This window comes from Narcine bancroftii, chromosome 10 (assembly GCF_036971445.1).
Source record: "Narcine bancroftii isolate sNarBan1 chromosome 10, sNarBan1.hap1, whole genome shotgun sequence".
NCBI lineage: Eukaryota > Metazoa > Chordata > Chondrichthyes > Torpediniformes > Narcinidae > Narcine > Narcine bancroftii.
Genome location: NC_091478.1, coordinates 43,676,375 through 43,702,414, shown reverse-complemented (window position 1 = coordinate 43,702,414; position 26,040 = coordinate 43,676,375). Strand labels below are relative to the sequence as shown.

Here is a 26,040-nt window from a genome sequence, read left to right as displayed (position 1 = left end):
AGTGTCCATGCGCACATACCACCAAATTTATTTTTAATATATAAGGAAAATATTAAATTTACATGGTTTATTTTGTATTTGACAAACTATAACAGCAATACAGGGCATGTAAAAACCAAATGTACTTGTCAGTCCGTCACCTGGGTGCAGCCATCTTGATTCCTATGTGCATGTGCGTCTTTGGTTGGCGCATCGGCGAGAGTTAAAGATGCGAATTCAACATCATCAGGGTGCTTGACTCTCATGCATGTGCTAACTAGCTCCAATACACGAACCCACCACGCATGCCTCAATCAAAGATGCGCGCATTCGCACAGGTATCAAGATGGCTGCACCCAGCTGACAGATCCCAAGATGCTGACTTAAAAAGGTAAGCATGGAGAAAAACATAAAAAAGATTTGATAAAACAGTTTGCTTTAAGATTTCGGCACTCCACGCAAATGGGCATAATTCCAACTTGCATCCATTTCGAGATACGTCTGAACCTGCAGACCGAATTACGGTCATAAGCCGGTGAGTACCTGTAATGGAGTCAGGCTGAGAGGAGGAAATCTGCAGGTCATTTAGTCCCATTCCCAATCTTGCTACTCTAGCTCTCATCAGGAGATATACCCAGGCCTTTCACATAAAGTTTCTTTGGTTTTTGTGGGGGCGTATAAATTGCCATGTTGTCAGAATCCATGAAGTTCCCTTGAGATTTTATTTCTTTGTGAAATACCTGGAGCCAGCCAGAGAACAGCTGGGATTGGGTAAATGAAGAGGTAGCATTAATCTCTTTACTTTTGGGTTGTACGCCAGTCTCCACTTCAGGCTGCGTACATTTTTACAGCTCTGTTCGCATCCCACTGGCAAGATTTGGAAGCATTTTGCATGAGTTGCTTCCATCTGGAATGTTTCCTCTTTCCAACATATCAGCCAGCCTCTGTCAGTCTGGGAGAGGGTGGTGATGGGAAGGCCGGGGGTGGGGGGGAGGGGGGGATGTCATTAATGCGTGGAACTCCTTCTGAGAAAGTAATCAAGTTGAACGGTGTCTTACTGTGCCACATGCAGCACATTTAATTTTGCTCGCGCATATTTTCTCCCTCAGAGCCCCGCAGTGTGCAGATATAACCAAGTCATGTCTATCGTTAAAAGACCTATGAAAGGAAATGGAAGGTCCTGATACATCAGGAAAGCAAAGGCTGGAAGATCTCCAGGTTTTGTGGCATAGAACCTGACCAAAAAAAAGCCAATGTGAAAGCTAACTTCAGAATGTAGAGACAGCAGTTGATTGGCTCAGAGAGAAAGAAAAGTGAAACTTTAATTGCAGAAAAACACTTACAATTAGTATGTAGACGATGTTGAAAATACTCAGCCAAGGCAAATCTGTGGAATGAGAAACAGAGATAAAGTTCCTGTCAATGATCTATAATTTGATACCTTTAGGCCATTTCCCCCTCCACTCTTGGTGAAGATCTTCATTATTAACCACCATTTTGGGTAGGTCTGCCTTTGCGTTTGATCTGTGCAAGCCAACCTTTCAAACTCCATTGGTCATACATCCTCTTCGCTTGTCCGAGCTGCTCATTTGTTCTGCTTGTTCACAGGTCATCAACGCTGCACTGGCCCTTACTTCCTCCCCAAACAGTCAAAGTCTCAGGTGCAACATGGAGATGTACAAGCAGGCCTGGGAAACCCACATCCACCTCTTGACCGAAGCCGTGGATGATGTTATCAGAATTGACGAATTCCTTGCCATCTCTGGTAAGACCCCTTTCTGTCCAGTTCGCTGCGCTGGGATTGCAATCACCCAGTCACTTGTATGTTACGTGATATAACTGAGTGAAGAGTTTTATATATCTTTTAAAAATTTAAATTTAAACATACAGCATAGTAATAGGCCATTTTGGCCCATGAGTCCATGCTGCCCAATTTACACCCAATTAACCTACACCCCTGGTATCTTTGGAATAGTGGGAGTGAACTGTTTTGAGCTCTCGTGCTGCTGCTCAATACGATGGTCATGCATAAGAGAATGAATAGGAGATAGGGAAATAAATGGGGAATGAAGTTAAAGAAGAAAGGCTGCAGATGCTGGGGTCAAGTGCAATGCACTTGGGAGATGGAGTCGCTCAGCATGTCGTGCAGCCTCAATGGGATGTAAAGGGTTTAACGTGACTGATTGCACTTAGAGACAAATGAAGAGGACAAACAAGTTTTTAATGGCTCACAATCAATGGCCGGCTGACACAATAGTCCTTGGGTGAATCTGAGGTAAGGCAGGAAAACCAGGGCTTATATTGGGGTAGGTGAGGGTGGAGCCAGGGGAGAAGCTGGCCATCTGAACAATATATCCGACAGTGAATTCCAGTTCAATGCACAGGTACCCAACATTTTGGGCCTGGGCCCATTGTTTTTTTTCAAATCTTTTTATTGATTTTAATGTACAATGGATGGAAAGAATAAGGATACATAATTAAGAAGATAACAATATCCAACAATCAGTATATAATGACAGTATCTTCATCTCTCCATACTCAATCAAAGAGAAAGAGGCAAAGAAAACATTTCCATTATAGTCGAACCCCTTGTACTAATCTGATGAAGAAGAGAAAACAAAAAGAAACTGGGAAGCCTTGGATCAGCGTTCATCACACATTAGAAGCCTGGTCCTCATCATAAGAGAAACTTAAAATGGTAGCAGGAAGGAACAATAAATCAAAGAGATTGTTAGAAATTACCAAAATATTGCATGAATGGGTGCCGGGTTTCTTCAACTTTGGCAGAGGGATCAAATGTGGCACTTGTTCAAACAGGTCATGGTTTGAGAAAACCCTTGAACTATCGTAGGCAGAGTGGGGACCTTCTATTCAAGAAGAATTACTCTCCTAGCCATCAGGGATGTAATGGGCCCCCTTTGTCAGGTACAAGAAAATTGGAAGATGCAGTTAAATCCAGATAAGTGTGAGGTGATGCATTTTTGAAAGTGAAACTTGAAGGAGGAATAAATGGTTAATGATCAGATACTTAACAGTATGGAAGAACAGAGGGACCTTGGGGTTCAAATCCATAGATCTCTAAAGGTTGCCATATAGGTGGAGAGGATAGTTAAGAAGGCCTCTGGTTTGCTGGGCCTCATTGGTCAGGGATTTAGTTCAGGGGTCATGAGGTAATGTTGCAGCTCTATAAGTCACTGATTAGACCACATTTAGAATATTGTGTTTAGTTCTGAAGAATGTGGAAGCTGTGGAGAAAGTGCAGAGGAGATTTAACAGGATGTTGCCTGGATTGGGAAATAAAATGTCTTATGAGGCAAGGTTAGCAGTGCTGGGGCTTTTTACTTTAGAGCCAAAAAGGATGAAAGGTCTACAAGGTTATTCGAGGCATAAGGTGGATAGCCAGCCTCTTTTTCCCAGGGCGGGAAGTTGTAAACACCAGAGGACATGTGTACAAGGTGAAGGGAGGAAAGCAACAAGGTTAGTGCAACGCAGTTACAGCACCAGTGATCCAGATGGGGATTTGAATCCCACGCTGTCCGTAAGGAGTTTGTCTCCCAGTGTCTGTATGAGTTTTCCCCAGAAGCTCCTGATTCCTCCGACTGTTTAAAACCTACCGTGTAGGTTAATTGGGTGTAATTGGGTGGCACGGGCTCGTGGACCTGTTACAAGTTTAGAGGAACATCTTAAAATTACAAAGTCAGAATTCCACCACATGCAAGGGTTGGGCATAGTTTACAGATCTGACAGCTGCTGGGCTGTACTGTTACATATGGTTTCAAAAAAATCTCCTGAGGTTGGTGTTGATTATCATGCCATGAACAATTTGAACAATTTCACCGTGTTTGAACAATTCCACCGTGCCTAACTGATACGTCCCCAATTTACAAGATTTCTCAGTGACCCTCCACGGTAAACATGTATTTGCAAAAATACATCTATACATGCTTCCTATCAGATTCCAGCTGAGCCTTCGGATCTTGCCAAAACGGCAGTAATTCCCCTTCTTGGCACGCTTGAGTTTCTGCCAGTGCCTTTCGGTTTATGGAATGCAGCTCAGACATTCCAGTGGTTTATGGATCACATACTCGTCAGCCTCAATTTTACATTTATTTACATCGAGATATTCTGTTCATGACTAGATGAAGAGCAGCATAAGCACCTCCTTATCTCATTGTTTCAGAGGTGAGATGAGTTTGGCCTTGTGACCAATCCCAGTAAATGTGTTTTTGGTGCTACTGATTTTATATTTTTGGGACATGGAGTTACGCGACATGTTATTTTGCCCGATTAATCAAAAGTGTGAGAGATTTGAGAATTTCCTACACCTGTTTGGCCAGTTGTGACGTTTTGTAGGCAAGATGAATTTTTATTGCTGATTCCTGATGAATGCTGCAGCATCTCTACAACCTCTTACTGAACTAAAAGGATCCGATAAGTCCGTGTCCAAAAGACCGTTAACTTTGGGAGACGATGCCGTGTGTGTTTTCAATGATGTGGAGACTGCGCTGGCCAATGCCATGATGCTTGTACATTAAAAGCCCATCACCTTGGTCTCTCTTACCACAGGTGTGTCTGTCAGTGCTGTGGGAGCAGTGTTAGAACAACGAGTCTGTGGGCAATGGGAAAGTCTGGCGTTTGTTTCACCCAAGCTGTCTCCGGCTCAGGCAAAGTATAGTACGTTTGGTGGAGAACTCTGCCATCTCTCTTGAGGAGAAACACTTCTGCTTTTTATTGGAAGGTTGTCCTTTCACCACCAGATCACCAGCCTCCAGTACCAGCACACATCTCTATTTGCCCAGAGAGATTTAGCACTTGGACTTCATCTTACAATTTTCATCGGACATACGGCACATTCAAGGAAAAGCGAATGCCGTGGCTGATGCCCTAACTTGGCACAACATTGATGCCTTACATTACAACTACTGACATCAATTTCACTGCCATGGCTCGTGCACAGCATGTTGATCCCGATCTCATCCGGTGTTGCTGGATCAACTCTGGTCTCCATCTTCAAGATGTGAGCCTGGATGAATTGGGTGAAAAGTTAGTCTGTGAATTTTCTAGGAAGACCTAGGCCTTTTGTGCTGGTGGGTATGAGGTGGGAGATTTTTAAATCTCTTCACAATTTATCACATCCTGGTAGAAGAGCATCAATCAAACTAATTACAGAACATTTTACATGGCCTCATGTTAAATGGGATGTTGGATTATGGGAGAGGACCTGCTTGCCATTATCAACACTCTAAAGTCTCCAGACACATGAAATCCAAGCTGGGGGATTTTATTGTTCTGGATTCCCACTTCCAGCACGTGCATCTCGACTTGGTAGGCCCACCTGCCATCTCAGGGATATACTTATCTGCTCACATGTGAAGACTGGAAAGTGGCAAGAGGCCATTTCTATCACTACCTTCTCTGTGGAGATAGTTGTTAGGGCTTTCATGGACTGTTGGATTCCAACTTTCGGTGTTCTGGTCACTATTACAACAGATCAAGTTTCTCAGTTCAAGTTGGCATTATTTCCAGCTCTCACTGATCTTCTGGACACTACCTGTATTACCATCTACAGGGTGAAGGTTTCCATCAACATCTGAAGGCAGCAATAACAGCAGGAAGTGATGCATTTAATTGGAGTGAACATTTGCCCATGGCTCTCCATGGCGTGCATATTGCTATTAAGCCAGATCTTGGATGTTCAGCAGCAGAACTAATATATGGCACTGCATTATCCTTGCCAGGCAAGTTTGTGAATCTGAGCCCAAGCACAACACTACATGATTTGGCTGGTTATGTTGATCGTCTTTGGGAAAACATGACATTACTCCAACTTACTCCTATGTGGCAGGTATCACCTGCAGTATATGTGCCAAATGATTTACAACATGATGCTGTTCACAAACCACTTCAGCCCATTTACAATGCTCCTTTTCAGGTCTTGCGATGCCACCCGAAGGGTTTTGTGATTGACAGGAATGGAAAAGTTGACAGGGTTTCCATTGACAGGTTGAAAGTGGCACAATGGCACATCTAGGGAAAATAGCACTTCTCCCCCATTAAAACTTACTTCAACTCTTCACCTCACAACCATCCCTCATTGCTGCTTGTTCTCACCATTGTAGAATCCTAAAATAGTCATATCCAATGTTTTGTTGGATATATTGAGGGATTGGAAAATAATCTAAACCTTAAAAAAAACGACAGTTGTTTCAATTAAAAGAAAACCTTCTGCCTACTTCAAAGGCCAGCATTCGCTGAATAAAAGCAACGAGCGAAGTTCTCCAGGCCATAGTGGCCAAAGTTAAAGGTGTTGAATGGCTGTCACTGACCCCACAGGCACCCTCTCTTACCTTTGGTAGAAAGGTGACTCTCAGTACAGGAAGATGCCGAAGCCCACACTCAAACTCATCCTTCAGTGCATATGCTCCTCAGCTAGCTCCAACAGGGGCCGGGGAGGGTTCAGAGTCGAGCATTGGGAGTTCCAATGCAGGTCGAGGGGAAGGTCCGGAGTCGGGTGTTGGGAGCTGCAGTGACCAGTGCTCCCAACTCCGAACTCTCCCTCAGCCTATCCCACACCGGAGCTCCTGACACCTGACTCCGAACTCTCTCTCCTTAGCTGTTATAGCAAAACTACAAATGCTAATTATTCTCTCACTAGTCTGAAAAGTATTCTGTTTGAAATAAATCAGACAAAGAGTGTTGGGAGTGGAGGGGGGTCGAGATTGGGGTGGGCTGGTGGGTGAATAATTTCCAGGCTCCGCTGGTGTGTGTGTGCCACAAATTGGCAACTTTCAGCCGCTTGCTTGCCGAGCACACTGCGTAGAACTTGTAATTTTACACATTCGCTAAAGGAGGATCGGTGCTGGAGCCCTCGCCCCTTGGAGCATCCTCAGAGCTGAGTTTAATAGGAAACCCAGAGCAGAATGTGTGCGAGTTTCATTGAGTGAGCACAGACACTGGCAGCGAAGTGAATGCTGAACTGGCGCCTCCAAAACATAGACGGAACTGACATTGAGCGGCAGAAGCCAATAACACCCACAGTGCACTCAACAAGTACTCCTGCTCCTAAATAGCACATATAAGCTTGATTTAAACTCTTACGAGGATTGGTGGGTGAGGAGAGTGGTGCACCCCACTTTCAGAGCACATGCCCTGGCTGCCATACCCTAGATATGCCTATGAATTGGCTTACATGTTCTGCATTAGAGTTAGAGTCCGGGGTCCAGTCACACCCTTGCCAGTCGCACCATGCTTCGCCTGTCTTGCGCTATCGTACGAGGTCAGGCCTCCAGACCATTCCATAACGGGACAGTTCCAATCAGTCACCTCCTTGCACAGCTCAGAAACTGAGAAGAATGTTCCGTACTTAACTTCGTCAGGAGCAGTGATGGCGTACGTGATGCGACGCGCAAGGGTAACAGTGCACATGCGCGGGCGATGGAGCTCAGATGCAGGAGGGGAAGAGTGAGAGCGTCAGGATCACCCGTGTGGCAGTGAGCCGATGAGAAGGTCAGAGGGGCTCAGCTGGGTGGTGTTTGGGGAGTTGAAGAATGCAGTGTTGTGTCTAGTGAATAATAAAAATGTCGACTTGATGGTGTGCTGGTAGAAACCAGAGAGTGTATTCTTTATTTGTTTTTTATGTGCAGTTGCATCCCTGAAACAATTCTTCTGACCTCCGTGAGGGTGTTTTCTTTCCATTAACAATCACTCACTCGACATCCTGTCATCAGCAAACTGTGGATGGTCGGAATGCCTGTCTGGCATTTTCTCAGGGGACTCTCTTTTGCTTTTCTATCTCACATACTTTAAGGGGCGCCGGGCCATACCGATATTGATTCTTCGTCTGCCTTACAGCAGGCACAAGTACATCATGTACCATCTGTTACATTTTTAATGCATCACTACGCGACAATAAAAGGAACCTCGGCCAGGGACCGATACACCATCGTGTTGGAAGAACTTGAACATTCATTCCCTATTCCTCAATCAATGACAGCCCGCATAGGTTCAGGAGAGTCTGACGAGTGAAGATGGCCAAGAGCTGAAGCTCTCTGGGTTGCATGGAGGACGTTAGCTGCCGGGAGCAAGTCTTCTCACAGACGTCTTAACCTTGGTCCAAATGATGCAATGGGGGAGAGGGGGGTGCCTTGAATGGACAGTGAAACAGACGAGAGAAATAAGCAGCAATCTGCTAAATGAATTGCATCAACTGATGGGGTCATTATGGTGATTTTTTTTTACTTTATGTTCGCTTTGATTTAATTATCTCTCTGCTGACACAGTATCATGAAAACCAAAGGTATATAAACCTGAGACATCTCATTTTGTAACTCAAATATATTAAATATATTAAATTCGGCATGCGGCTACAATTGCACTTTTTCCATAGCCCAGGGCACTGCTGTCAGAGCTGCTTTATTGTAATGTGTTCACGGTGCGAAGGACAATCAGTGTGATTTATATTTCTCAGCTGCGATAACTTAAGGCTGTGTTTTCTGTCAGTTCCTTCTCCTTGGCACGTAAAAGATTTATAATTTCATAAATGATTGCCGCAGTTCGAAATGTAATGTGACTCAATCCTGGTTTTAAGCATTTAACCAAAAAAAGGGCCTCGTGTTCTCATTGAATCTGTCAGGTTTATTTTCATTCCACTCTAAAGTGGTTTTTCTCTTTCACACCCTGACCCCCACCCACTGTGCTCTGACCTTTGCCCTGCTATGAACCTGAGGTCCAACGGTGGGAACAGGCAAAGAATGGAAAGTGCAAGGTGTTATTATTTTGAACTGTCTGCCAACGAGAAGCAGGAAAAACAGCAGATGCTGGAACCTTGAACAAGCACTGTGCTGCTGGAGGGACCCAGCGGGACAGGTAGCCCACACGGAGAGGAACGGTCAGCCCACATTTCAGGTAGATTATTGAGACAAAAATAAAAGGGGGATGTGAATGAAGAGTGAAAGAGGCTGGGGAGGGAACAAGACGATAGAGCAGTGGTTCTCAACCTTTTTCGTTCCACTCACATACCATTATAAGTCTTCCCTTTGCCATCAGTGTTCTGTGATTAGTAAAGGATTTCTTAAGGTGGGATGTGGTTGGGAAGAAAAAGTATGAAAACCACTGTTCTAATCGTACCTAATTGACTCGTTATGCGCAGAGCTTCGTTACTCCTAAAGAACTGGACCAATGACAATGTTTATCAAGCAAAATATTTCAGTAACAATTGGGCCTAGAGCAACCTTCCCTTCCCACTCATGCACCACCTTAAGCCATCCCTTCCTAATCACAGAGCACCGATGGAATAGGGATCACTTAAAGTGGTATGTGAGTGGAAAGAAAGAAGTTGAGAACTGTAATAGCATTGGGTGGAGAGACAGGTAGCAGGAAGGGGGTGTTAGAAAATAAAATAAGTGCAGTAGTTAAGAAGAGATTGAAATAGTGTGAGTCACCTAAAATTAGATAACCCCATGTCCTAACCTTAGATTGAAGACAGTCCAGGAGGAATATGATGTACTGATCCTCAACTTGTCTTCACCCTGACAATGGATGAGTCCAACGACTGAAAGGTTGGGGAGTTGAAATGGTTGGCTACAGGAAGTTTAAACTCGGACTAAAAGAAAAGTGCAAGTATGTGGGGAAGCAGTCAACCAACCTGCTTTTAGCCTCACTAATGTAGAGGAGGCCACGCTGGGTTCAGCGAATGCAGGAGATGAGGTTGGATGATGTGCAGGTGAAGCTGTGCCTTGCCCGGTAGGTCTGTGTGGTGATACACCACTAGCCGACTGCAGGGAGCGATCCAGAGGACAGACTACACTGGCCAGGATATAGTCCTGAGCCAGTCACTCGGGAGCTACCACTGTAGCTGAGACTTTTGTACAGTCTTCAAGTTTGTGTCTGCTCACTGCTACTGCAGTGCATCACAGACTGTTTGCTGCCCTGGATGGAGGTGAGTGAGGCAATGCAGAGACTTTCTTATTGTACTTTTTATGAATACAGCAGGAAATGCCTTAAAGGGAGAAGCAGAGTGGATGGGTGGGAGCATGCGGATTATAGAGCCTTGGAGCAGAAAGGCTGTTGGTGGGATCACGCTGAGGTTGCTGGATGCGCTGGAGGATTAATGTCAGATATGGAGGTGATTGGGTGGCCTTGTGAGCCACCAGTCTCGCCCGTGGTGACACTCCATTCTGCTGTGATTTTTCTGCTTAAGTGGAAGGAAGCTTTAGGGATTTCATGCTCACAAATGTTATCGTTTTTTTGCCAAAAGTAAACTATTTTCACTGGAGTCTGGATCAATAACTAGGGGACGAAAATCACTAATAACTGACAAAGGGAAGCATAAGAGTGGAGGAGATGAATGTCTTCCTACATGGGTGAATTTTGCCATCAGGAAGGCATGTTCACTCGCAAAGTTTCAAAAGGCAAATGTACTTGAAAAGGATAAATGTGTTGAGCTTTGGGGAAGTCGCCAGACAGAGGGACTATTTGCTCTTATCTCTGAATGACCTGTTTTTGGTTCTTTGCACTAAGTCTACCTTTAAAGCTCTGGTTTTATTTGTTGGGAGTAGCACTGCCTACCTTTTTGTAATGCAAAGTCTCAGAAAGGGAAATATTTTTTGGAGCAGGATACTTAATGCTTAAACTGTGATGGAGATGCTGGGTTTTGGAAGCGATGGGATTTAACCAATGTTCCCTCTCATTTTTAGTTGTCAGTGTGCGGAAAAAAAAACATATCGTGCAAATTTTTGTTCACGGGACCAAAGTCTGTGCGCACTGAATGCTTGGGCAAATGTAAACTTGAAATGGTTTCAAGACCAACCAGAAAGGTGAAATGTGGTATTGGAAAAAGCAACTAACTAGTTAACAGAAACAGTTAGCTAAGAGTTTATTTTCAATAAGAATAATGATTAATTATGACATTATATGAGGTAATTCATCTTTTGTGCCCACATTAATTTCTTTCGTTAGCAAACGTAAAGGGAACAGTGGATTCAACAGCACAAGATCATGAGGTTAATGTAGAGTTAATACTCAGGCACCTGATGCTCTGACTATTGCAAACATTGCCGAAAAATGTGATTAACTGTTTTTTTTGCCAGGTATTATAACATACTTTTTTGTCAGAAATATCTTCTCCCAACACATTTTTGAGAAGGTGGAGTTTAATTTGTGTAATCTTTTAAATGGGGGGGAGGGGTGCAAGGAGAATATTTTTAAACAGTAGGTGCTTTCAAACTGCCTTGTAAAATGGGGTTAATTTGACAATTTGCCCGGTTAGCACCCCACTCACAAGGCAGCTAGAAAAGGTCCAACTGGTCAGTGTCATCCAAAGTCAACCGGGTCCCTGCCCTACCTCGGAGGTAGTCAGGGAACCCAGTTAAACTTACCCAGGACACGTCTACCAGCAGCCTGAACAGCAAAATGGCCGATCTGGTTACTCCTGTGATGTCTGCGCAGGGGCAGAGGGGTCGGCTGCCATGGGTTTGGGGTGGGGGGGAGCGTGATTGACGGTGGGTGGGAGACTGATAGCTGGTGGGGGGGACACGGGGGAAGACTAGTTTACATGACACATCACTTACTGCGTCATTGTGGGGACAGGGGCCCCCTTAAATCGTCGAGTTGGCAATTTACTGGGGCGCTCCTCCCTCAGCTTAAAAGGGGCTGGGGGCACCTTTGTCCCATTAATCCCAGGAGAGGACAACCCAGGTGCTGCAGCTTAAAAGCACCTCGTGTCACGTCAGTTAAAAAATCTACCAGATGCTGTTGAAATCTACCTCCAGACGTCTGCTGTTTTAACTCCAAGGCCTCACTGACATTTTGTCAGTCACACGACCCGGTAGAAGTGGCAGCAAGATGGTGTCCAGACAACTGATCACGGTACAGGAGATGTGACCAGTTTCAAGGAGGGAGTTACTACCTTTGGCCCCAGGTCCTGTGAATGGATCCAAGAAGCCTGGAAGCAAAATGTTTGGAGAAATTTGTGTTAAGGAAGTATGACTAAGGTTATAAATGTACAATATAGATTGGTACAATATAATTTTTTACGTCAATTGTATTTAACTCCTCAAAGATTAAAGAAATTTGAATTAAGTTTTTCAGATTTATGTTCTAGATGTGAAAAAGAGGTACTTTTTTTCATTCAACTTGGACTTGCTCTAAGGTTAAGAATTTTTGGTTACGTTAAATTGTCTTTGGAGCGAGCATTAAAAGTAAGTTTACCATTTGATCCAATGTTATTTTTTTAGAGGACGTTAAGTCGATTGCTTTAGGATTGAGATTGACTATGTACCAAATTGAATTTTTATGTTTGTCTCTGGCTTTTTCAAAAAAAATGTTTGGCTATTACATGGAAATCTGATTTGGTTTTAGGAATGCAAAGATGGCATATTGAAATGAAATCCTGTATTCCTTTAGAAAAGATCACGTATAATTTGAGGGATAAATAACACTCTTTTGTAAAAGCATGGAGCCCATATTTAAAAACTCTTGGTATTAAAATTTGATCTCCCAATCTTCTCCGGTGGACGTCTCCGTTTCCACAGATGAAAAGTTGATTATAATTGTTTTTAGTGATGGTCTCCTTCCTTCTTTCTTTGTAGGAGGGTAGGGGAGGAGGGAGGGTGTGAGTGGGGTTCATTTAATTATATAATATTTGTATCAGTATATTATTACTATTGTCATATGACTTAAAATTGTAAATAAAATGGTTTTTTTTTAAAAGCATGGAAGCAAAGCAAAAACTAAAACAAAATGTGGCAAACACTGAGCAGATCAGGTCTGCATCTGTGAAGAGGGAAACTGTATAGAAATGCTTCATTTTGAAGACTTTTGAAAAGAACTGGGAATAAGAGGATTTAGGAAGAAATGGATAAAGGAAGGAATATCTCTTGAAGGGTGAGGGCCAGGGTTGGCCAGGGTTTTCAAGGTAATAAATCTTTGCTGACGTTATTTAGTTGATTGGTTAATGAAGGAAATTAGGGAAGGAGAGAAAACAAAGGAAAATGTAAATCCTTTGAAAAGCAAGTGAGAGTCAGAGAAAATGCCTAACAGAGTGGAGCATGAAAGTCTGCAGTCGCTGTCTTCTTCTTCTTTGGCTTGGCTTCGCCGTTGAAGATTTATGGAGGGGGTAAATGTCCACGTCAGCTGCAGGCTCGTTTGTGGCTGACAAGTCCGATGCGGGACAGGCAGACACGGTTGCAGCAGTTGCAGGGGAAAATTGGTTGGTTGGGGTTGGGTGTTGGGTTTTTCCTCCTTTGTCTTTTGTCAGTGAGGTGGGCTCTGTAGTCTTCTTCAAAGGAGGTTGCTGCCCGCCAAACTGTGAGGCGCCAAGATGCACGGTTTGAGGCGATATCAGCCCACTGGCGGTGGTCAATGTGGCAGGCACCAAGAGATTTCTTTAGGCAGTCCTTGTACCTTTTCTTTGGTGCACCTCTGTCACGGTGGCCAGTGGAGAGCTCGCCATATAACACGATCTTGGGAAGGCGATGGTCCTCCATTCTGGAGACGTGACCCACCCAGCGCAGCTGGATCTTCAGCAGCGTGGACTCGATGCTGTCGACCTCTGCCATCTCGAGTACTTCGACATTAGGGATGAAAGCGCTCCAATGAATGTTGAGGATGGAGCAGAGACAACGCTGGTGGAAGCGTTCTAGGAGCCGTAGGTGATGCCGGTAGAGGACCCATGATTCGGAGCCGAACAGGAGTGTGGGTATGACAACGGCTCTGTATACGCTTATCTTTGTGAGGTTTTTCAGTTGGTTGTTTTTCCAGACTCTTTTGTGTAGTCTTCCAAAGGCGCTATTTGCCTTGGCGAGTCTGTTGTCTATCTCGTTGTCGATCCTTGCATCCGATGAAATGGTACAGCCGAGATAGGTAAACTGGTTGACCGTTTTGAGTTTTATGTGCCCAATGGAGATGTGGGGGGGCTGGTAGTCATGGTGGGGAGCTGGCTGATGGAGGACCTCAATTTTCTTCAGGCTGACTTCCAGGCCAAACATTTTGGCAGTTTCCGCAAAACAGGACGTCAAGCGCTGAAGAGCTGGCTCTGAATGGGCAACTAAAGCGGCATCGTCTGCAAAGAGTAGTTCACGGACAAGTTTCTCTTGTGTCTTGGTGTGAGCTTGCAGGCGCCTCAGATTGAAGAGACTGCCATCCGTGCGGTACCGGATGTAAACAGCGTCTTCATTGTTGAGGTCTTTCATGGCTTGGTTCAGCATTAACAATGGCGTGAAGCAAGGCTGTGTTCTCGCACCAACCCTCTTTTCAATCTTCTTCAGCATGATGCTGAACCAAGTCATGCAGTCGCTGTAATTATAGTCAAAACACAAAAATGCTGACGGAACTCAGCTGGTCTCACAGCGTCCACAGGAGGTGCAAATATGTTACCAATGTTTTGGGCTTGAGCTCTTGCTCCTGATGAAAAGAGATAATGAATGTAAATGAGCTGACTGTGCAATACAAGAAGAGCAAAGAAAATCAATAAAGTGCGCAAGTAAGAGTCCTGAAATGAGCCCCTGATTGAGTTTCTCGTTGAGGAGTCTGATGGTGGAGGGGTAACAGCTGTTCATGAACCTGGTGGTGTTAGTCTTGTGGCACCCATACCTCTTTCCTGATGGCAGCAGCGAGGACAGAGCATTTGCTGGGTGGTGTGGATCCTTGATGATTGCTGCTGCTCTCTGTTGGCAGCGTTCCCCATAGATGTTCTTGATAATGGGAAGAGTTTTGCTTGTGATGTCCTGGGCTGTGTCCACTACCTTTTGGAGAGCTTTATGCTCAGGGGTATTGATGTTAATGATGCAGCCAGTCAGCACACTTTCCACCACACCTCTCTAGTAATTTTCCAGGGTTTCCGATGTCATACCAAACCTCCACAAATTCCTGAGTAAATAGAGGCTCTGATGTGCTTTCCTCCCTCCTGTACGCAGACTTATTGCCTTTCTTTATATAATCCACTACTGTGAGTAGAGCAGGGGGCTAAGAACGCAGGCCTGTGGTGCTCCCATACTGATGGAGGAGATTTTTTTTACCAATCTTCACTTATTATGGTCTGGAGGCGAGGAAATCCATTTACACAGTGGGGTATTGTGTCTAGATCTTGGAGTTTGCTGATCAATTTTGAGGGGTGTTAAATGCTGAACTGTAGTCGATAAAGAGCATCCTGATAAATGGATCTTTGCTGTCCAGGTGTTCCAGGGCTTTGGGTAGAGCGAGTAAGGTGGCAGCATTCTTGAGTCAGTGCCTCTCATAGATGTTTGGAGTGATTGCAAGGTCTCAGCCTGTGATGGGCCTGGCTCTGTTTGCTACCGTCTACAGGCTTCTGCATTCCTGGGCATGTGAATGACCAAATTAGGCTGTAAACCAACCAATCGTTATACTTTCTGCAGCGCACCTATTGAAGAAAGATGGTGACATGCGAAATCTCCTCAAATTTCTTAGAAAGTAAAAGGCTTTTGTGTGCCGCTTTCATGGTTGTCTCAATGTGCTTAGTCTTTTGAAATATAGAATCCAGGAATTTGAGGTGGGGCAGGGGGGTGTGGCTTCAAGGAGATGTGCTTGGAATGGGCTTCCAGGAATAGTGGAGGAAGCAGGCAAAATACGTAGCAGAGTTTCTGAGGGCTTCTGGACATGCAGGTGAACCTTCAGGAAATAGATGTGCAAGGAGCAGAGTTTTAGTTTGATTTGGGCATCGTTTCAGCGCGGATATGTGGGCTGAAAGGCTTGTTCCTGTGCTCTGCTGTTCGATGACTGACGGTGTGAATTGAGTCATTTATTGTTTCTTGTGTCGCAATAGAGAGAGAAAAAAAATGTTTTGTGTGCTTTCAGGCATGAATGACCACATCCGGTAGCATGACCATCCACCTGGTAGTTTAGGCCAAAGATGGCTGTGATCTTTTCAGTCAGTCCATTCGATCCAACAGCTCTAACAGCTGCATGACGTTTTACTGCCATTTAAAACGTGAAGAGCTTTGATCTTATTGCTTAATTGTTGCCTGCGTTTAGCGTATCGGCTTTGAGGTTTAGTGTGCGTGTAGTCGTGTTTGGTGCAGCTGCCACCACGTTTATGTGCGCATCGAGCACCACTCCAGGCGTTGAGTTGGTGTAAGGCCTTTATGAAGTGGGTCGTGAGATTGCAGATGATGACGGTATTAATTGTTGCTTCTGCTAATTTAAAATTTCTCATTTAGTTTGACTTCATAACAATTAGCAGATTTTTTCACCCTTGGCCAACGAAGTGAATGGTATTTGAAGCTGATATTTGGAGATCTGTCAGCAGTACAGGTAAGAATACCAAATAATTTTAAATTTAAAAAAAAATGGCCCAATTTTTCATATGATGCTGAACTAATGACATGATATTCAGTCAACAGAGCCAAATTTGTTAAAGATATGTATGGCAGATTATAGTGTTAAGATGATCTGTTTTCCAGTCTCGGCTTAATTTGGTCTAGACTTTGATTTACACTCGAAAGGCCTCTTCCTTTCAAGGCCCTCATAGTTTCTGAAGCAGCTATGTCGAGACACCAACATTAAACATTCATGCTGATAGACTTCAGGGCTAAAGCACCTCCATGAAGCAGCATCCCGTGTGCATGAAGAACTCGGTTCAATTTCACATTGCATATGCAGCAGTATTGATCACAGTTAGGCTCCAAATTGCTCATTGCCTGCAGAGGCATGGACTCTACAGTGGCCTTCTCCTTTCAGGCACTGTATACTGAGAGCCTGGTAGTCTGGTGGTGAGCACAACACTATTACAGCTCCGACGACCCGAGTTCGAATCTGGCACTGCCCCTAAGGAGTTTGTACCTTCTCCCCATGTCTGCATGGTTTTGCTCCAGCTTCCTCCCACATTCCAAAGCTGTACAGGGTGAGTAAGTGGATTGGTCACATGGGTGTATTCGGGTGGCTTGGGCTCATGGTCTGGATGGGCCTGTTACCCTGCTGCATCTCTAGATTACATTAAAGAATTAATGGACCAGTGATTATCAGCTGGCTGTAAATGCTTGATTTACCTCCTCTTCAAGATCAAACCTCATTTGATGAATTCATTGAGTTTCTAATGTAAGCCACTTAACAAAGTGCAGCAAAATAGAAGATCAATTACAACCTTTCCCTTTGATTGGCAGAGCCTTGGTTTGAAGACAGATAATCTTTTTTATAATCTGTCATACATTTCTTTATCTGCCATACATATCAACTCTCTTGACTGGATATCATGCAATTAGTTCAATGTCATATGAAAAAAATCAGGAAGAATTCAGATTTTAGATTTATTGTCCGAGTTCATACATGACACCACATATAACCCTGAGATTCTTTTTCCAGTGGGTGAGGAAGAATTATTGGTAGTGCAAAAAAAACCTACACGATGTACACATGCAAACCAATAAAGAAATGTGAACAAACTGACTGTGCAATACAGAGAGAGAAAAAAATCAAAAAAGTGCAAAAGTAAATGAGTATCTGATTGAGTTTGTCGTGAGGAATCTGATTGTGGAGGGGGAGCAGCCGTTTCTGAACCTTGTGGTGTGAGTCTTGTGGCATCTATAGCTCTTCCCTGATGGCAGCGATGAGAACAGAGTGGTGTGCATCCTTGATAATCGCTGCTGCTCTCCAACAGCAGTGCTTCCTGTCGATATTCTTGATGGTGGGGAGGGTTTTGCCTGTGATGTCCTGGGCTGTATCCACTACCTTTTGCAGGGCTTTACGCTCAGGGGTATTGGTCTCCCCGTACCAGACCGTGATGCAGCCAGTCAGCACACTTTCCACTGCACCTCTGTAGAAATTTGCCACGGTTTCCGATGTCGTATAACCATATAACCATATACAGCACAGAACAGGTCAGTTTGGCCCTACTAGTCCATGCCAGAACAAATCCTCACCCTCCTAGTCCCACTGCCCAGCACCTGGTCCATACCCCTCCAATCCTCTCCCCTCCATGCAATTATCCAGTCTTTCCTTATATGTAAATAACGTCCTTGCTTCAACAACCTCTGCCGGAAGCTTATTCCACTCCTAACCACCCTTTGCGTGAAGAAATTTCCCATCATGTTCTCCTTATAATTTTCCCCCTGCAATCGCAAACCATGGCCTCTGGTTTGAATATCCCCCACTCTTAATTGAAAAAGCCTATCCACGTTAACTCTCTCTGTCCCTTTTAAAATCTTGAACACCTCCATCAAATCCCCCCTCAATCTTCTACGCTCCAGAGAAAAAAGCCCTAGGCTGCTCAACCTTTCTCTGTAACTCAAACCCTGACATCCTGTCAACATTCTTGTGAACCTTCTCTGCACTCTCTCTATTTTGTTTATATCCTTCCTATAATTTGGTGACCAAAACTGCACATAGTATTCCAAACTTGGCCTCACCAATGCTTTGTACAATTTCATCATAACATCCCAACTCTTGAATTCAATACTCCGATTTATGACGGCCAACATTCCAAATGCCTTTTTCACCACTCTATCGACCTGAGTATCAACTTTGAGGGTACTATTTACCATAACTCCTAAATCCCTTTGTTGCTCTGCACTCCTCAATTGTCTACCATTCAATGTATATGACCTATTTAGATTTGCCTTTCCAAAATGCAACACTTCACACTCATCCACGTTAAATTCCATCAGCCATTTCTCAGCCCACTCCTTTAGCTTTCCTCCATCTCTTTTTAAGCTACGGTAATCTTCCTCACTGTCCACAGTACCACCAATCTTTGTATCATCTACAAACTTACTTATCCAATTTACCACCCCTTCTTCCAGATTGTTAATATATATAACAAACAACAGTGGACCCAGGACCAATCCCTGAGGAACTCCACTGGTCACCGGCCTCCAATTTGACAAACAATTTTCTACCAGTACTCTCTGACCCCTCCCATCCAACCATTGCTGAATCCATTTCACTACCTTCTTATTTATATCTAATGCCTCCACCTTTTTTCCTAACCTCCTGTGGGGAAATTTGTCAAAAGCTTTACTAAAGTCTAAATAGACAACATCCACAGCCTTCCCTTCACCTCTGCAAACTCCTGAGGAAGTAAAGGCGCTGACGTGTTTTCTTCACAATGCCATTGGTGTGTTGGGTCAGGGAAAGATCCTGCAAGATAGTAACTCCCAAAAACTTAAATTTTCTCATCCTCTCCACGTCTGATCCCCCAATGATCTCTGGGTTGTACACCTCTGGCTTTGCCTTCCTGAAATCAGCAATCAGCTCTCTGGTTTTGGTGACATTGAGTGGAAGGTTGTTGTTGGAGTAGCATTCAGCCAAGTTTTCAATCTCCATCCTGCATAGTGACCCATTGCCTTTTTGTATGCAGCCCACTACCATGATATCGTCAGCAATTTTGTAGATGGTGGTATTGTCGTAGCGAGCCACGTGCTCATATGTGTAAATTGAGTAGAGTGGGGGCTAAGAACACAGCCCTATGGTGCTCTGGTACTGATGGAGAATGTAGAGGAGAAGTTCTTACCAATCTTCACTGAACCCAGCAGCAATCCATGATTCAATTACACAGTTGGGTGCCGAGCACTAGTTTTTCAAGTTTGCTGATCAGTTTTGAGGGGATGATGGTGTTAAATGCCAAACTGAATTTTTATAGATTTAAAATTATTTGGTATGTTTCAGTGTCAATTGGTAGCAATAAGCAATGCAAGCATTTTAACAACTGAATATAATGGCTCTTAAGTCAAATATTTTTGCAAGGAAATTTGTATTAACTTGAGTGCCCAAATATTATTCTGGATCACTCCCAAAAACATTGACAGAAATCATAATGTGCAATTAACCTTCCCCCTTTGTCTCCTCCACAGGCGACTTGCAAATATAATGCTGCCCACTCATTTAATTGTTGCTGCATGCAGTCTATTGGCTCAGTCCAGGGTCATCAATAGTGTGTGTGGGGGGGGGGGGGTGGGGAGGGGGGGGTTGGGGTGGAGAGAATGGGAAATATTGTGAGTAGCTAGAACAACTTTGAACCAGACAGAACCTGAAAGGGAAAGTCAGGCTCGTCATCAGAAGCATTTCTTAGGGTTGGCGTCAGTTAGAGAGAGGCATTACCGATTTAGAGGGGTGATCGTTCAGCTGGGAGGGGGGGTTGCTAGCAGGGACATACCTGTCGTTAATGCCATTCATCCCTCCGACATGGGGCCCAAGAATGCTCTTTTTATTGTGTCACTAGACACTACTGACACTTGATGCACGCTATTGATGCAGGAGGGAGGAGGGCAGGTGTAGGGCACTACCATTAACCACAGAGATAAGCTGAGGAAACAATAGGCTTTAATACACAGAAGAACCTTGGTGGCCTGGATTGCAGGATAGGAATGGTGGCAAGGGAAAGTGGCTCAGCCTTTATGGCCCAGGACCACAGGGGAGGAGTCATCTGTGGGCTGGTCATCTCCATATATACAAGTGACAATGATAACTATATCATTGGCTTGGCTGCGCGGACGAAGATTTATGGAGGGGGTAAAAGTCCACGTCAGCTGCAGGCTCGTTTGTGGCTGACAAGTCCGATGCGGGACAGGCAGACACGGTTGCAGCGGCTGCAGGGAAAAATTGGTTGGTTGGGGTTGGGTGTTGGGTTTTTCCTCCTTTGCCTTTTGTCAGTGAGGTGGGCTCTGCGGTCTTCTTCAAAGGAGGTTGCTGCCCGCCAAACTGTGAGGCGCCAAGATGCACGGTTTGAGGTGATATCAGCCCACTGGCGGTGGTCAATGTGGCAGGCACCAAGAGATTTCTTTAGGCAGTCCTTGTACCTTTTCTTTGGTGCACCTCTGTCACGGTGGCCAGTGGAGAGCTCGCCATATAACACGATCTTGGGAAGGCGATGGTCCTCCATTCTGGAGACGTGACCCATCCAGCGCAGCTGGATCTTCAGCAGCGTGGACTCGATGCTGTCGATCTCTGCCATCTCGAGTACTTCGACGTTAGGGATGAAAGCGCTCCAATGGATGTTGAGGATGGAGCGGAGACAACGCTGGTGGAAGCGTTCTAGGAGCCGTAGGTGATGCCGGTAGAGGACCCATGATTCGGAGCCGAACAGTAGTGTGGGTATGACAACGGCTCTATATACGCTTATCTTTGTGAGGTTTTTCAGTTGGTTGTTTTTCCAGACTCTTTTGTGTAGTCTTCCAAAGGCGCTATTTGCCTTGGCAAGTCTGTTGTCTATCTCGTTGTCAATCCTTGCATCTGATGAAATGGTGCAGCCGAGATAGGTAAACTGGTTGACCGTTTTGAGTTTTGTGTGCCCGATGGAGATGTGGGGGGGCTGGTAGTCATGGTATACAATGGAGAAAACACATCACCAAAGCGGGTTTGACGACCAGGAATGATCGCAACCGTATGGAAGGGGGCACAGCACCTCGATTGGGGGAGGAGGCGATGCCCAACCCCTTGGCATTCTAAAACTCATTCATTGCATGGGAATGATTGAAAAATTAGATAAGATAAGAGAAGGCAGGCTCCAAGGTTTTCTCTTACCCGCTCTAGATTTGGTGGTGGGGGTGGAATAAAAGATGTCCTCTAGCTACAAGGAAATAGGATTCTCTCCAAGCAGTCATTTCAGTCCAAAGTTGGCAGCAAGAGTTGCCCTTCATAGACCTGATACAGAGCTACTTAAAGTTCATCCACCTCACAAACATGGGCAAAGCCACTGAATGAATCCACAAGTGTTATATCAACAACTTTAATATTTTGGTTTCAACCAAATAAGAAAACCCTAAACATGTGGCTGATAAAAAATGGAACCTTGTAAACTTTTGCACATGGATTTCATGCATGCAAACGATGGTGTTTTTGAATACTTTATTTAAAATTTCAAATGTACAATGTATAACCCCCCTTCTCACAACCCCCATACCCACCCACCTCCCACCTCCAAAGAAAGAAAAGAGAAAGAAAATGGAAATTTAACATCAAAAATACAGTAAACTGCTATAGATCAAAGCAACACTACCACCACGAGCTTCAGGGAATTCAACATTTTAAACCCGTATGGTCCAAAAAGGGGCTTCACACTTTAGACCAAAAAAAATTATCATGTAAATTATACGTTATTTTTTCCCAAAGGAATACATGACCTCAATTCCATATGCCACTTCTGCAAACCCAAATCAATCTCATTTTTCCAAGAAGCAAACGATGGTGTTTAGTAAATTTGTAATACTGTAAAACCTCTAATCGGAATTCAAGCAACTAGAAGCCTCAATCAACCAGCAAAAAATAAAGCCATGAGTTCACCAATCATGCACCACGTAATTTCAACCAACTGGAAATTTCACTTATCCGGCATCTAACAATCCCCATTGTCAATGCAGGATACCAGGGGTTTTTAACCGCATATCACAATTATTTATGCACATAAATAAAGGCAATTATTTGATGGTGCTAATTGTAGTAGAAAAGGTGAGACCAGAAGCCCAACAGGAGAAAGGAATCACTGGGGAAATGGACACCTGAAATGCATGCTTCTGAGGAGTTGAGAACAAAGCCAAGAGTTGTTGTCACAGGTGGCACAAGATGCATTAGTGGAACCACAGGTTCAATCCTGACCTCAGAATCTGTTTGTATGGAATTTGCATGTTTTCCCTAAGATTCAGGGGTTGCCTCCAGATTTTCTGGTTTCCTCCACGTCGCAAAGACGAGCAGATTGATAGGTTAAATGGACCCTGTAAATTGCCTGTACTATTTGTCTAGGAAGTGGGGGTTGAGGGAGCTGGGGTGTGAGTTGGAGAGAATAAAAATAAAGTGGGATTAATGTCAGATTCATGTAAATAGTAGATGGTTCTGTGGTCGGTGCAGAGGCTCTTTTTCCGTGCTCCGCCTCTCTGTGACTCCTAACTCTGACAAAGAGTTTAACTTGGTTTTAAATTAGATTTGAATGGGTGCATTTGGTTAGATTTATGACTAAACATAAATAATTAGATACTTATATAATTTAATTTGGGCAAACTATTGACATGGTACTTTATCTGTACTGCAGAACTCTGACAAGAGGTGTTACTCGAGGGATAGATATTGCAAGGAATAACTGGAACTACACAATCATAGAGTCATTAAACACGGAAATTGTCCTTTTAGCCCATCGTGTCTATGTTGGCTCCAGACTTTCATGCTGAACCAAAGGGTTGGATATTGGTCCTAGTACAAACAGACAATATGAGGAAGAATTTGCACTGTCTGAAAATGGGGGAAGCAGGCACTTTAACTACATTAAGAAGCATCCTCCAGAGCATGAATCACCTAAATTTGGTATACTGCACACGAAGTACACGTAAGAGGAATTGGCTTGGACAGGTAGAAGTCATGGTTAGCATAGATTTGGTAGCTGAATGGCTTGTTTTTGTCCTCTGTGACACCTTATCTCAATGGTTCTCAACCTTTATCTTCCCACTCACGTACCGCTTAAATTAATGATGGTGAATCTTTGCCTCCCTTATGGTGGACTTTTTGTAATATTACATTTTCTGTTTTATTACATGACAATAAAAGAACCTTGAATCCCAATGCTGCCCTTATTTCACCTGCAGAACTTTTCCCCCATTCCATTTTGATTCTGTATAGTCTAATTTGTTCTTGGCCACTCCTTAACAGTTCCTATAGCCCCCATTGTCACAGTATCAGATTCCTGAACCAATTGCCTTTGTCTCCCCTTATCATCCCCTCCAATCCCATCCTGAATGACTCCCTCTACCTGCCTCTTGCCCCTTTCACACTTGCACGTGGTCCCAGAAATTGACAGCCAACCAGCTGAAAAGGGGTTAAGTGTGAAAACATAATAGTCTAATTGCTGACATGAAATGATGTCATCTCATGCAGGGGATAGTCTCCCTCGACCCCTACTGCAATCCCTGCAGACACTAGTGTTGCAATCAGCCAAGTGTGAAACTGAGAATTGCGCTCGGACACTTCCGATTGAAGGTAGAACAGTCCTATAGCCGGGAGTGGCTTCTTGTAAGTGTAAAAGCATGTAGTGTCCCAGTTAAGAGTGGCCAAGTGTGAACAGCAAAAAATGCCATTCCTAACCGGGGCACTGAACAGCTGATTTACTGGGGCACAAGTGTAAAAGGGACTTCTGTGTCTCCATCGACCTATCACCCTTCACCCTTCTATTCTTCAATGCCCCTGTCCAACTTGTCCTTGTTATACTGGCTATCTCCCCTTTGCACTCGGCCTTGATGAAGGTTTCTGACTTGAAGCATTGATCGATTCTTTTTCTCCCACGGTTCCTGTACGGCCTGCAGTTCCTCTGCCAGATTGTTTCTACTTGCTGCTGGTTATTTGCATTTGTTCAAGTTCATCCACTCTTATTCCCCACCCCCCCACCCCCCACCCCATTCCCCTCTTTCCCAAAACCATCACCAAATGTATTTATCACCTGTATCTTCAATTGCAACCCAACCATTTACAAATTATTGGGTAGCAGTGATCAAGCATGATGCTATTACCAACTATACCCTCTTGTTCCCTGTGCGTGGATCTTGCTGATCCTTGTTCTACACTACTTTACCCAAACATCATCTCCCCTTCCTTCTATACTTTCCCATGCAAGCTTATGAGAAGTACCAGCTTCCTTTTTGAAATTTACAGGCTGAGGCAGCATTTTCTGTCATCCAGTTATACTGCTCGTTATTTCAACAGGCCACTTCACAGGTAATTCCGTCGCTGTCATGAGCGCAGAAGGGGAGAGGGGGACAACTTTGCAAAGTATCTCCCATTGTAAAATACCTCCGCCCTTCGCTTCTCGCTCCGTTCTGGAGCCAGCTCAGTGTAAATTTGAGGAGCTGCATCCTATCCTTGACATACTAGAGCCCTCTGAACCTTTGAGCACAACAGTTTATGATATCGATTCTGTTTTTTTTCTCTCCTCCTTGAATGGTCTTTGTGGCTCTTACCATTTTGCAATGATCTCTTTTAAATTTGTTACCTAATCTCCTCTTTCTTCCAACTTTGTGTTAATACTTTATTTATTCCTTTCATTCTCCCTTTTCCTGTATTTTGAGCCCTGTTTTATGACATCATCAGTTCTGACAAAAGGGTATAAAATTGACTATTTAGCCATGTTTCTGACACCTTGGTTGCAGTCTGATCTATTGCGTATTCCCTTTAATTTATGCTTAAATTTGGATTTGAAACCTCGGCAGTATTTTGCTTTTGCTGTAATTATACTGGCAGTCCACGCTCGTTGATGTGGTTCATTTGCTGTCCATTTAGATTGCAAAGTAGTTCATGGTTTTCTGCTGCAAAGAAGCCTTTGTTGGCAGTTTTTCAAGATCCATTTCCCTGTTAGGACTGTTGCTAAGAAACCAGCTGCAAAAGTTTTTGCAGCTTTGCTGAGTGCATTGAAAAGGTTGTGAAAAAACGTCTATAAAAAATATCGCGTGGCTGAAGTTCAGGGAAATGTTTCCCAACTTATCGTTTATTTTGCCTCCACCGGGTTATCCATTTTTTAAAATTGGTTTCTGTTCTGTTGCCCCGAGATGGGAAGCTTGCGCCCATACTTCCCCTCTGGATCCTGTCCTCCTCGAAAGCTCCCAACCTCAGCTGCTTATTCCCTCCTTCACTTGCCCATTCTGGCCCTCTTCATGGCGCGCAACTCTCTCCAGCCTCGCACCACACAGATGTACCCCCCCCCCCCCTTGCATTGATCTGCTATTGATATAGTCTCTGCAGTCAACCCTGGAGAATTCTTGAAACTAAAACAACTTCTCTTTGCCTCGCTCTCCATCCTTCAAACTGAATGCCCTGCCATGGGTTTTCTTGTCCCTTGACATATCATAGGCTTCTTCATTTCTTATCTTCCTTTCTTTCTCAGTGTCAAATATGTGGGGTAATTAGTACATTTTTTTTACCCATTCAGGAAATAATGGTGTCTCCGTCAAGACAGCATTCATTGTCCTTTCCTAACTGACCTTGAGAAAGAGATGGTGACTCAACTTTTGTGGTCACTGTGCTGGGAGGTGGGGAGTTCCTAGATTTTGTGGTCACTGTGCTGGGAGGTGGGGAGTTCCTAGATTTTAGCCAAAGTGACAATGACAGAACTGTGATTACATTTGCTCTTTGAGATGATTTATG

At 44.1% G+C, this 26,040-nt stretch overlaps 1 protein-coding gene across 16 annotated transcripts in view; it reads left to right on the top strand.

The window, feature by feature from the left end:
• The window catches only part of LOC138744504 (catenin alpha-3-like), a 1,801,283-nt gene that overhangs the window by 1,228,239 nt on the left and 547,004 nt on the right, over positions 1-26,040 (top strand). For all 16 annotated transcript variants that reach the window (XM_069900796.1, XM_069900799.1, XM_069900809.1 and 13 more), the window contains one exon: positions 1,588-1,744. In XM_069900796.1, coding sequence (XP_069756897.1) covers positions 1,588-1,744 — 157 coding nt within the window. The remainder of the gene's footprint in view (positions 1-1,587; positions 1,745-26,040) is intronic.